Source organism: Dunckerocampus dactyliophorus, chromosome 2 (assembly GCF_027744805.1).
Source record: "Dunckerocampus dactyliophorus isolate RoL2022-P2 chromosome 2, RoL_Ddac_1.1, whole genome shotgun sequence".
NCBI lineage: Eukaryota > Metazoa > Chordata > Actinopteri > Syngnathiformes > Syngnathidae > Dunckerocampus > Dunckerocampus dactyliophorus.
This window is the reverse complement of record NC_072820.1, coordinates 34,659,063-34,672,329: the sequence shown is the minus strand read 5'-3', so window position 1 is coordinate 34,672,329 and position 13,267 is coordinate 34,659,063. Positions and strand designations below refer to the sequence as shown.

The 13,267-nt window shown below is 44.8% G+C and overlaps 1 protein-coding gene across 1 annotated transcript in view; it reads right to left on the bottom strand.

Moving 5' to 3' along the window:
- Positions 1-4,733: 4,733 nt before the first annotated feature.
- The window catches only part of ngfrb (nerve growth factor receptor b), a 38,354-nt gene continuing 29,820 nt past the window's right edge, over positions 4,734-13,267 (bottom strand). The window contains exons 4-6 of the mRNA XM_054768662.1: positions 9,536-9,770; positions 8,311-8,471; positions 4,734-7,492 (exon numbers count right to left, since the gene is read on the bottom strand). Coding sequence (XP_054624637.1) covers positions 7,155-7,492; positions 8,311-8,471; positions 9,536-9,770 — 734 coding nt within the window. The 3' untranslated portion in view covers positions 4,734-7,154. The remainder of the gene's footprint in view (positions 7,493-8,310; positions 8,472-9,535; positions 9,771-13,267) is intronic.

Here is a 13,267-nt window from a genome sequence, read left to right as displayed (position 1 = left end):
GGGAGTCAGCAAGGAGGAGAGCGGAAAACTGAGCAGGCAGGCGGGAAAACGGGCGAGCAGCCAGGCGAACCACCACACAGCACCAACCGACACCCGCGGGCCAGCAAACCCCGAAGAGAGAGCGGGAGCACCACACCCCAAGCCGCAGGGAGGCCAAGCACCAGAGCCGAGAAGGTGAGACCAGCAGCCGACCAGCCGACGGCCCCCACAAGCCACCAGAAGCCAGACCAGCCACATGCCACCAGAGCCGACAGCGCACCACCCGCGCACCGGAGCCCCACCCCCGACAAGCCCACAGACAGACCGGGGGAGGCGAGGACACAGACAGCGGCCCGGCAGCGCACAAAGCGCAACGGCGACAGACGCCCAAGCGCCCGGCAGAGCACGACCCCCCCCAGCGAGCCCGGCCCCAGGGCACCCGCCCCCCCACCCCCACCCCGCCACCCAGGCCCACAGTACCCGCAAGCATGACCAAGCCCCAACCCACCAGCTGGCCCGGCGCCCCAGCAGCCGCCACAGCGCAGCAACCACCGGCCGCCGCGACAGCACACGGGCCACCCGAAGCACCAGCACCGCCCCCCGGAGACCGCCAAACCCGCCCCAAGAGCGCAGAGGCGCCCGTGGCACGTGTCAGTCCAGGGGGGGCACCGCAAGCCGCCCCCCCCGGGGCAAGCCCCGGCATCAACAGGCCCCAGAGGGCCACCCCAGGGAAGGGCAGGCGAACCAGACAAGGGCACCCCACAGGCCAGGCCGCCCCGGGCGAGCCACCGCGACGGCCAGGCCCCCGGCCACACCGCCGACCCTGGCGGGCAGACGCCGAGGTGCACGAGGCACCCCAATCCAGCCCGCCCCACCCGTGTATGTGATAAGGTGTGATAGTGTCTATGATGCAATTAAAAAAAAAAAAATAAATAAAATAAAATAAAAAATCCTTAATCCTTTTAATCACATAACAAAACAATAGGAATCCTTTTCAGTTATTATTACGTAATTACTGAATGACATTGCAAAACAATAACTAATCTAAAACTTTGAGACTTTTTAGATCATGCTGAATTTATTTCATTATTTTATGATGATACAAAACAACAAAATATTAGAATATTGTGGTGGATTAATTACATGTATTTAATCATATACTAACAAACCAGTATGATTTAAACAATATGAATAATTGATGTAATCATTTAAAATGATCATGACAAAACAATATTCATTTATTTAATTGTATTTATTTAATGTATTTATTTAAATTCTCTGTGTTTTTTAAACCATTTTTTAATAATGTGTGGAATGTCAACAAAATCTGCTGGGAACATGCATAAGGACATTTAAATTTACGTTGATAATAATAATAAAAAAATCAAGATAAACCGGAAGTATCAGATAAAACAAAAAAAGGATTGAAAAATCTGAATAATAATAATGAAAATGTAATTTTACTATCCCAAAGACTTCTTTTTTAACTAACTGTTTATTCTATTATATTTACAATTTTCCCTCTTTAATCCATGCTCTTCTCGTCTATTTCAGTGGTGTCCAAACTACGGCCTGCGGGCCAAATGCAGGCCCTTCGACCAGGCGATGGCTCAAGTGTGGTATGCCGAGTCTGAGCACAGGTTGGTCGGCACCGCGACACCATTAACCTGACCAGAGGGGCTTGCCTTGGACGTAATTAGCTGAGCTGACATTTTGCATCATAGCTGTTGCTGTAGTAGTAATAGTAGTAGTAATACTAGTAGTAGTAGTAGTAGTAGTGACACTGGCAAGTTGACAAGCTGCATGCTTTGAGGAACAGAAGCAACACATGTCCACTTTTATGTAAAATACAAATCATTCGATAACTCGTACTTTAAGAAGCAGTCGGTGCGTCAATGCTTACAGTTACAAACCAGTGTACAACAGTTTTTAGTAGAACACGTTTCTTGATTCTTCATTTAGACCAGCGCTGTTCAAACTCAAAGAAGTGAAGTGAAGTGAAAAAGCTTGAACGTTGACACTGTTTACAAATAATAACAACTCTTTAATTATACTCTATGTTTGGTTGACCATTTTTACAAAATATTTTAAAAAAGCATATACAAATATACAAAGTGGGCCCCTGCATCCCTTGACTTTTCAGTATGCGGCCCTTGTTGGGGGTGTTCTACAGATGTGAGAATCAAGTAAAAGGTCTACTCTTCACCTGAACTTCACATGGCCTACATGCTCTTTCACCGCTGCCACGTCACACATGGTTCCCTTCACACGTCCAACATTCCTCACTAACGACCCACTGGAGGTTCTGAGCGTGAATGTGTTTCCCATTTGGACCCAGGTTGACTTCCGAAAGCAGTCCTGGTGATTGGGATTTGAGTCTAACTTAACCCCACGGCGACTTTGGAATAATATAGAAGCTGTGAGGGCAAATGTTGCCAGCGTGTGTCGTTTCATGCGTCATTAGCTTCCCGTGTCACTCAGTGGGCTTAATTGACTTGACAGCCTGTGTGTTGTCTACTAGCACCAGCACATGCGTGAAGCGTGAACTACTTCTTGCTACTTTACCCTCTCTTGAGTCTTGTTTGGCTAGGATTACATGCCAGAGGGACAATAGTGACTTGAGGCATTACTGTTAAAATGATTATGCAGCACCATGCACAAACTATAGACATTTTAAAGCAATAGTAAGGAATAATTGTCCTTTGTGTTATAACACGTCTTTCAATAAACATAGTTTTATCATTTTGGAACCAGTTCTACTGGACACCAATCTAAACAGTGACGTTAGACGAGATGGTAGTGCTAACACAAGTGGTGTCCTGGCTGGTTCACCAACATAATATGCCACATATGTAGTTGATTGGGGGTTGCTATGGTATAGTTGTCTTTAGTTTTACTATTGTTTTGACATACACAAAAGTTCACATTGGTTCATCACAACTTGAATGTCTTATTCATTTTGGGCTCTTAATGATTAATTTGAAGTTTTTGCAGGATGGAAAATAACAAGGTTAGAATAAACATCCATGGTCAAGTATATACATACAGTCAGTCACCTAAATGCTATAGCAAGTGGTGCCAGAATGTATTTGACCTTTTAAAGGACAAGTACTGGTAATTAGGGGTGGGTATCCTTTTCGTTTTTATCCGACACCTGATACCGAATTTTGAAACGGCGCCGGTGCTTAAATGGTACCCAAACCAGTACTTTTAAAAAGGAAAACATACATTTTGGCTGAAAACAATGCCTTCTTATTTTTATGGAGTTTTGTGACATGGACGGCAGTGGCTCAGGAGGTACAGCAGGTCGTCCAGAAACCGAAAGGTTGGTTCGATCCTTGTTCCCTCCACCCAGTCGCTGTTGTTGTGTCCTTGACACCTCACCCACCTTGCCTTCAGTGGTGTATGAATGTTTGGTCGTGGTAGGCGCGAATTGGCAGCTACATTTCTGTCAGAATACCGCACGGCAGCTGCGGCTACAGATATAGATTACCACCACCAGTGTGTGACTGAATAATGGGTTCACTTCATTCATTGTGAAGCGCTATGTAATCGAATCCATTATTATTACGTAAGTTGAATAGATTTGTAATTTAAATACTTATACAATACAATAATATAAATAATAATAAGTAATACATTCATCATTATGAAATAAAATTCACAACAATTAGTCATAATTATCACAGCAAAACCAGCAGCAATACAGAACACAGAGAGTGTGCACGAAAAAAAAGCGCCGCTTATGATTTTCACAATTCCACTGTTTGTGAAAGCACCTCACTCGCCGTGAATGCGATTTGTGGATACTGAGAAAGTGTTCATGTTGTGGAGAGAGCTACGGCCTGGGGTACGCAAATTGCCATGGGGGGGTACATGCATAGAAATGAAAAACCGCATGACTACACTGATGTCTGAAAGCCTAACACTGAAAGTTACGCAGTGTGCTTGAACGCCTCATCATGTGCAGGGAGTACAGTCCAGAAGAAAAAAGACAGACAGGAAGCTGTTCATTGTTCTGTGTGTATTATATGAACAAGTAAGTACATTTGTATATAATAATTACTAAATAAGCAAACTAAATAAAACTGATTACATTCATTAATAAAATATATCTTTTTGAGTAATTCAATAATTAGAACAATATAAATTAAATATAGATAGATATGTGTAATTAATTACTATATGCGTTATTATTATGACACTGCTTTATGTTTTTTTAAGTGTGCAGGAGTAGGGGGTACATGTCTGAAGGGGTACAGGACTGTGATAAGTTTGGGAACCAGTGCACTGCGGTGAAATATGTGTGCCGTGTTGGAAATGAGCACTGAACATCACAAAGAAGGAGTACTAACTCCAAATTCTTCAAGTTCATCTCAAATCCCACCTAGACACAAGACATTTAGACACAATTTAGGTGGTTTCAACAGGACAATGATCCCAAACACACATCAAAACTGATAAAGCGGGCTAACTTTAGGCTTCTGAAATTGTCTTCCCAAAGCCTGGGCCTCAACCCCATAGACCATTTTATTGGTTTATGCTTAAAGTCGGATCCTTGCCAGGAATCCAACTTAAGTTTCCTACTAGAAGTGTGGTCAAATGTCCAGCAAGACTGATGAACATGTACAAGTACTTGTGGGGGTTTCATCATCCAATTCTTTCCAATTCCCATGATGAATATATGTCAACTTCTGACTAGCGCTGTAGTTATATAAACGCACTGAGAACATGAGTGTATTCATAAGCTTTATTATTGTAAGAACCTCTCAAAGTCACAATGGGTATAGTACAGTATTATGCGTTAGTATACAAGGAACATTCAGTAATTGTCAGAACTGTACATGTTCAGTCACCATTATCAAGTGCTCCCCTCATTTGCATAATCACCGTAACGCGCTCAAGTGCAAATTCATTGCAATTCCCTACTGTACAACCTCTTGCTTGAAACAAATACTGTCCAGAGAAATTAAGTGTCCAGTCACAGGCTCCTTATGGAGGACACAATTATGTTATTTATTATAGTACAGACAACAAAAGAGGCTTATTATTTATTACACACAACATGCATGCATTTGCACTATTCATTTGTGTATTGGTCCCAATATATTTACTGAAACATAAATCCATACAGTGTACATAAGCTCCTTCCTCCTGGATTTAACTATTTACAAAAAATAAACAAATTGTTACAAAAACGAAACTGTACAACATCACTATACAACCTGAAATAGGCACTTGTGATGTAAAACGGACCTATAACATATGTAAGTGCTACATTGAAGAGAATAACAATAAAAAGATAATAGAACACCTTCATTTCAAAAGAACACTACACTATTTGTAACAATTAAGACTTAATAGCTCCTTCAAAAAAGAAAATAGGTGCTTGGTTTCCTCTCTGGGCAGCATCCATCATGAGCATACCGGTAATTAAATCATATGTAATAAGTTTAAGAGTGGAATGCATGCTTACAGCAAAGCAGGCTCACTTTTACGTGATATTGATGTAAACCAAAACATGGCATTTGTGTACGTCACACTGATCATCAGAGATTCTTGTGTTCATTAGAGGCTGTGTTAAAGTAGCGACACAATCACTCCATTTACCCTGAGAAAGGAGGCAGAGAAGAGAGGAAAAACCTGCATTTTGTTTTGCATCCTGATAATACTGTATGTGCATTGGCTGTGTTCATTTTTGCATGCGGTTTATGTGTCATTATGTATTGTATAGCAGGTGTCATAGATGCAACCCCGCCTCTCGCCCGAAGGCAGCTGGCATAGGCTCCAGCATACCCCCGCCACCCTAATGAGGATAAGCGACATAGAAAGTGGATGAATGGATGGATAATGCTGCATACATGAGTGATGGGCATCGTGTCTTAAAGCAATTGAGGCAAAATGGGGTGCAGTACTCGGTTACAACCAGCAGAGGCACTGTTGAATCAGTCTCTATTGCAGTTGTACAGCCTCCACAAAACACCCACTGTAACTCTTTGGTGTTCTGTTGGATCGCCATGAAACTTTGTACATGCCTTGAGCAGACTGACAAGCACATGCACGACTTTAGGGGACTGGCAAGCACATGTCTGTAAAATCTGAGCAAGATTGGTTGAAAAACATGGCTGCCATCAACCAAAATTTCACAGGCGGGACTATTTGGTATCATTTGATATTCTGTAAAATAAAAAATAAAAAATTCAGGCCAAATTCAGGTCCTTCATACCGACCGCTGTCAGGCTCTACAACACCTGCACCACCTGAACCATATTGTAGTCACTATGTATTCTTTACTTGCGTATCTTGCTTGCTGCTGTAACAAGTGAATTTCCCTGCTGTGGGATAAATAAAGTACAAATACAAATACAATACAAATGGGGTGCAGTACAAGGTTACAAGCAGCAGAGGCGCTGTTGAGTCAATTTGTTGTGACATGACATCATCAGCTATGGGTGTTCCTTTTTCTCCTTTTTTTGCATTAAATTTGTTAAAAAGTAAAAAAAAAAAAGATAATTTTTGAAATAAATATTTAACAATAACTTCATTATATTATTAAGAATTTTGCTATTGTTCCAAATGCCCATCCCTAGTATATCGGCAATAAATGTATCTTCTTGAAATGTACATGAATGTAGATGTATACATCGTGTGTGTTTTATATAATACATACATGCACGGTTACATATCATGGACCTATGTGAGAGTGTGTGTGGTGTCTACATCATTCATGATGATTTCAATGTCGTTCACCGTCTATGGTCGCGAGTGTGTTGGGGGCATCACTAAAGTGTGCAAAGGTCACTTTGGACAAAGTTTATTCCTCATTGAAAAGGTCCATTTGCTCTAATCCAAACATCCTTCCTCTGCTTGTCACGCTTGCAAGGATCCAGACACTGAGTGGGATGGAAGCCTCATCCGGTACAGACAGGCAGAGCGATAATGTACAGTAAATAACGTTGCTTATCAGCTATGGCCTGAAGTCTTTTAACACATCTTTGGTACAACTCTGGCTACTAAAAAGGCTGCAGTGAGATCAGTTCAAATCAGAAGTGCGCGGACACATCCACATTGGAACGACTATGGATTGAAGTGAAATTGCTAAAGGTCATTTGCTTCAATGTGCACACACTAAGGAGAAAAATAAAAAGTTCCATCTGCCTTATTTAATCCTAAATTCACACCACAGATGTGGCGGTCGGTTTTGGGGCAGTCGGGCTTAGCGCCAGACTCTGGGCGACGTCGTTGCGGTTGATCTTGCGAAGCGCTGTGCACAAAGCGTCCACGCTAGCGCAGTCCTTGCTCGCCCAGTCGGACAAGAGCGCGCGCACAGGGTGCTCCTCCTGGCGGAAGGTGGCGATACGTTCATCCTCGTAGCCCAGCAAGCCTGCCAGGTTGCACCAGTCCTCCTCCATGTTGCAGTCTCCCTCTTCGCTGCCCCTGAACAGCAGCTGCTCTACTTTTTCTCTGGTGTGCAGGGGGAGGAGCAAGCAGGGGTCCTCGTCCATGGTCACCACTGTGATTAAAGAAAATGTCCACGCCATTAATATTTAGGAAAGAGTGTACAAAAATGAATGTATATAATACTAATATAATGTAATTACATTAGAATAAAATATGAATACTAAAATCAAAATGAAAATATTAAATTATAGAATATATGTTGAATATGAATGAATGCATAAAACATCAATGTAATTATTGAAAAAATATTTTTAAAATGGCTAATAATGCTAATACGTACATTGTAGTGATATTAAAATGCAATATTCATTAAAAATATTAATAATGATAGATTAAATACATAAAACATTTATGTAATAGATGTAATACATTATACCTTTAGCATGTGAAATAAAAAAGGTAATAACATTTACCTATTGTTTTTAACTACAAAAAACACTTACAAATGTGAATAAGCTGCAACATTATCATTATTATAATTTTCCTTCATCTTAAAACATAACAAATCTATCATTTTAAAATATGATACATTTTTCATGACTTTCATTTTCTGAAATAAGTGAAATAAACTAAATAAACAGCTTTGAGACCTCTCACATTATCATAAAATAAATTGTGACAAAATATGTATGTAAATCAATATCTTGTATTCCTCATATATGGCCCAAAAATCAACACAAAATGACCACTTAGATATACCTCAATTAATCACCGCTTCCATTATGCAGGCACTGTTTAAAACAGAAATGATTATACTTTTATCACTCCCTGGATTGACTTGTTTTTTTTGCTTAATGGATTTTTTTCTTGCTAATATTTGTCTCTTTTCTGTAGGGAGCGGGTTCTCTGAGCAGTCCTGCTATTAGCTACCTGTGTGTGTCTGAGTCTGGCCCAGCTGTTCCTGCAGACTTTGGCTGTCCACGGAGATGCCGCTGTCGCTGTGCAGCTTCTCGCCCTCAGGCGATGGCGTCTGGTTCTGGTTGGACGTGCAGTTGTTGGCTTGTTGCTTGTTCTGCTTGCAGCTGTTCCACCTATGTGATGAGAGGACAGCGGGACAAGAAGTCAGTCTGCCTTTCTATTCAAATTGATGAAATATTTTGGCTTGTACAGCTCTTATGTATTATGATGTGACCATCCATTGCATGAACATGTTGTACATTGACATAACAGTGAACAGTGGGTGGTCTGTGAAGCCATGTAAGGAACATACTGCACCCCAGGGGAAACCAGATGACTCATTATACATTTAACTGCAGAAAAGCAGAAATTGGCTTTACTACCATTACACATACAGTATATTACACAACACAGCAAAAACAGAACCATTGTAATAGTGGTAAAGAGCAAATTGTTCAGCCAGCATTAATAGGAGGGATGCTCCGATCAGGTTTTTATGCTGCCGATACCGATGCGCATCATCCATGAGTGAAATTGGCTGATATCGATCGCATTACTATTACAGGCAGTCAGCAGACCCGATGTCCTCCGCCATAGACCTCCGACTGCCACGCATACACAGGCACGTGTCCCGCATTTTGGGTAGTTAGCCGCCGCCCAACCAATGATCACATCGCGAGCCGCGAAAACTCATCACACCCTGCCAAGTGCCCCCAAATGCTGCACCAAACTAAAGCTTTTTAAGATATTTTTGTGGCACGTTTTGCAGGGTGCAACACTTATATCACTCTAAGTCCCACACGGCAGCCATGCTTGTTTTGACTTTGTGAAGGGAAAGTGGGCGGGAAACGGTCACTGTAGGCTGGACGCTACAGTGGGGGTGGAGCTGATTGGCGAAGGAAATTGGTGTTAAAAAGCAAGTATCGCCATATGGCGATACCGTGCTTTTTCACGTAAATCGGCCGATACTGATTGGTAGTGTAACACACAGGAGTTTCACACCAACAGCTGGGTTACAACATTTTAAAGCGCATGAAGGGGTAGATACATCTAGTGGAGTTAATGAAAAAAAATACATCAGGAAGTTGCCAACAGCCACACCTGTTAATGTCAATGTTTTTCGGGACCCTGGTGGTTATTTGCTAGACCACACCCGGCAACTATAGTATGAATAAAAGTGTTAATAGTTCAGTACTACCTCTTGAAGATGATGAAGGCCACGAGGCCGACCACGACAGCTGCCAGGACGGAGCAGTAGACGGGTATGAGCTTGTCGTTCAGTCTCTCATAGATGCGCTCATGTGAATCGCCATCAGTCGTGGTGGCGCTGCTGTCTGTCGGGCCGTCGGACGGGGGGCCATCAATGGGGAAGTCGTCATAGGTGGGCATGGTGGCACCGGTAAAGGGTGTAGGTGACACTGAGTGGTACTGCACTGTGAAGAAAAAGAGGCACAAGAAGGTATTACTTATTTTGAATTGGTGAATTTGATTATTTTTTTGCCATATTGGAACAGAAAAGGGCTTTCCATATAATTGTCAAAAATGTCCAAACTTTTATAATAATTTAATTAGCTGATAAATACCAAAACCAAAATAGTCCCTCTCATAGTCACTGTGATCACCAATATTAGGTTTCATTTCAAGCTGTCAAAATGAACCCAATAGTCAAATGTCAGAGATAATGAGTTGCAGCACTTCATTGTGGTTGAAACTGGTGGAAACGTAAAGATGGAGTCGAACCTCTAACATGCGCCGGTAAAGATGTAAACTGTCACAATGTGCTAGTGACTACCAGTTGTTGTGGTTGTCACTGCGTGGTACCTGCCTTCTTCTGGCTTGTTTCTCCTGTATTGTTGCAGTTACACCTTAAGCGGGCTGGAGGCGGGGACGCTGGGCACACCTGCGGCTAATTACCCAATACTCATTTAAGCCGACTACCCACAGCTGGCAGCCGCTGGTTCATTGTTTCGCCTCTGCTGGCAACACACCCGAGTGCTTCTGCTACCAGTCGTTGTTCCATGCCCATTTGGACCTGCCGCCTCCCTGCCGTCCAGCTAACTCCAGCGTTTGTACTTTTCTTCATGGTGTAACTTTCATTTGCCTTTTGTCTCTATTTTTGCCACAACACCATCGTTTTCCGTTTTTGGATCTACTCTCTCTTGCACTTTTTGTCATTAAAAATCCTGAATTACCACACGAACTCTAAGCCTCTGCATCTGGGGTCCTAACCACACCGAGAACCTGACAGAATGAACCAGCCAGCAATGGACCCCGCGGAGCCCGAGCCCATTAAATTGGCGCTGCGTCACCAGGCTCAACGCCTGGGCAGACAAGAGGAACAACTTAATGCTTTGGGTTCGTGCATTAAAAGCCTAGCTGACCAACAAGACGCTCGCATGCAGGCTCTGGAGACACAGCTCGGCGCGTTGGTCGCAACCCTACAGCAAGGATCTTCCACCACCACACCACCCGCTAACCCGGAAAGACCCACAGAACATTCGCCCTCGTCAGACGCCATCTTACCTGCGCTCGGCTCAGTGCTGTCCAAACCCGAGAGGTTCTCCGGCGAGTCCGGTGAGGTACACACCTTCCTCACTCAATGCGAGCTCCACTTCGAGCTGCAGGCGGCTGCCTTCCGCTCCGAGCGGGCACGGATCGCCTTCATCATTTCCCATCTGACTGGCAAAGCAGGGGAGTGGGCCACGGCGGAATGGAGCCGCCGATCTCCCACTTGCTCGTCCTATTCAGCCTTCACCAGGGCGATGGAACAGGTGTTCCAACGGACTCCTCCCGGGCGCGACGCAGCACGCGCCCTACTGCGGATAAGTCAGGGACGCCGCAGCGCCATCGACTACGCCGTCGAGTTCCGCGCACTTGCGGCAAAAAGTGATTGGAACGCCACGGCCCTGCTGGATGCATTTTTTACTGGCCTGGCTGATCCCATCAAGGACCAGATGATTCCGCTGGAGACCCCGGCAACCCTCGACGACCTCATCGCCTTGGCTGGCCGCATCGAAAAGCGCCTCAGCGACCGCCATGCGGACCGGGGACGCGGCACCCCCGGCTACAGCCGCGGCGATTACAAGTTCCAACAGACACCGCCCCGGCCATCCGCCTACATGGAATCCACTCCTGCACCTCGGCTCGACGAACCTATGCAGCTGGGAGGGAGTCGCCTCACTCCTGCGGAGAGGAATCGCCGCAAGCTCCTCCGCTTGTGCATCTACTGCGGCCAGGCAGGTCATTCCCTCTCCAGCTGTCCGGTCCGTCCCGGCAGCCCACGCACCCAAGCTGCACATCCACGCTCTCCAAGCGCGTCCGGAGACACGCCCCCCCGGATGACGTCAGCGCCTGACGTGGTTGGTAGACTACAACTCCCAGGTACTCTCTCCTGGTCCACCAAACAATTAGACATTAACCCTTTCATTGACTCAGGGGCAGATGACAATTTTATTGATGAGGGGTTTGTCAAACAACATGGGGTTCCTGTGGTAAAACTATCTGATACTAAAGTTGTGCGTTCCCTTGATGGGCGTCACCTTGCTACTATCACGCACCAAACCACTCCACTTCTTCTCCGCATTTCTGGTAACCACTCGGAGACCATGAGTTTCTTAGTCATTCCTTCCCGTTCAGCACCCATCGTATTAGGGCTTACCTGGTTGCTCAAACATAACCCCCACATTGATTGGGCTAAATCCACCATTATTAATTGGAGCGTTTTTTGTCACACCCACTGTCTCAAATCAGCATGTCCACGAACTCCGCCCGCCCAGATAGAATTGCCGGAAAGAATTGATCTCACATCGGTACCCTCAGTTTACCACGACCTCCGTGAAGCATTCAGTAAAGAAAAAGCCCAGTCACTTCCTCCTCACAGACCATATGATTGTGCCATTGAGCTACTTCCCGGTGCTACCCTCCCATCCGCACGGCTATTTAACATTTCCAAACCTGAAAGGGAAGCGTTGGAGCAGTATATTGCCACGTCTCTCGCAGCTGGCCTCATTCGTCCTTCATCGTCCCCACTAGCTGCTGGTTTTTTTTTCGTGGACAAAAAAGATAAGTCCCTCCGCCCTTGTGTAGACTACCGGGCTCTCAATGATATTACAGTAAAGAATAAGTACCCATTACCGCTAATGGATTCCGCATTTAACTCCCTCCACTCCGCCAAGATATTCACTAAGCTTGACCTTCGGTCCGCCTACCATCTAGTTCGTGTCCGAGAGGGTGATGAATGGAAGACCGCGTTCAATACCCCTCTCGGACACTTTGAATATCTAGTCATGCCTTTCGGACTCACCAATGCTCCAGCCGTGTTCCAAAGCTTCATAAATGACGTCCTGCGAGACATGCTCGGCCGCTTTATTTTCGTTTATTTGGACGATATTCTAATTTTTTCATCCTCACTCGAGGAACACACCCAGCACGTTCGTCTGGTCCTCCAAAGGCTACTTGAGAACAAATTATTTGTTAAGGCAGAGAAATGTTCTTTCCACTCGTCGTCCGTTTCCTTTCTGGGGTTCATTGTGGAACAAGGCCAAGTTAGTCCCGACCCAGCCAAGATCCAGGCTGTGGTCGACTGGCCCGTTCCTACATCAAGGAAGCTTCTTCAAAGGTTCCTAGGCTTTGCCAATTTCTATCGACGATTTATTAGGAATTTTAGCCGGGTCGCAGAACCAATGACGAAGCTCACATCTGTTAAAGTTCCTTTTAGGTGGACCCCAGAGGCAGACGCAGCATTTAGTAAGCTTAAATCTTTATTCACCTCGGTTCCTGTGCTCATTCACCCTAACCCCTCCTCTCAATTCATTGTCGAGGTTGATGCGTCAGACACCGGCGTAGGGGCCGTCCTCTCCCAGCGCTCGAGCGACGACCAGAGGCTCCACCCCTGTGCCTTCTTCTCCCGCCGCCTGACCCCGGCCGAACG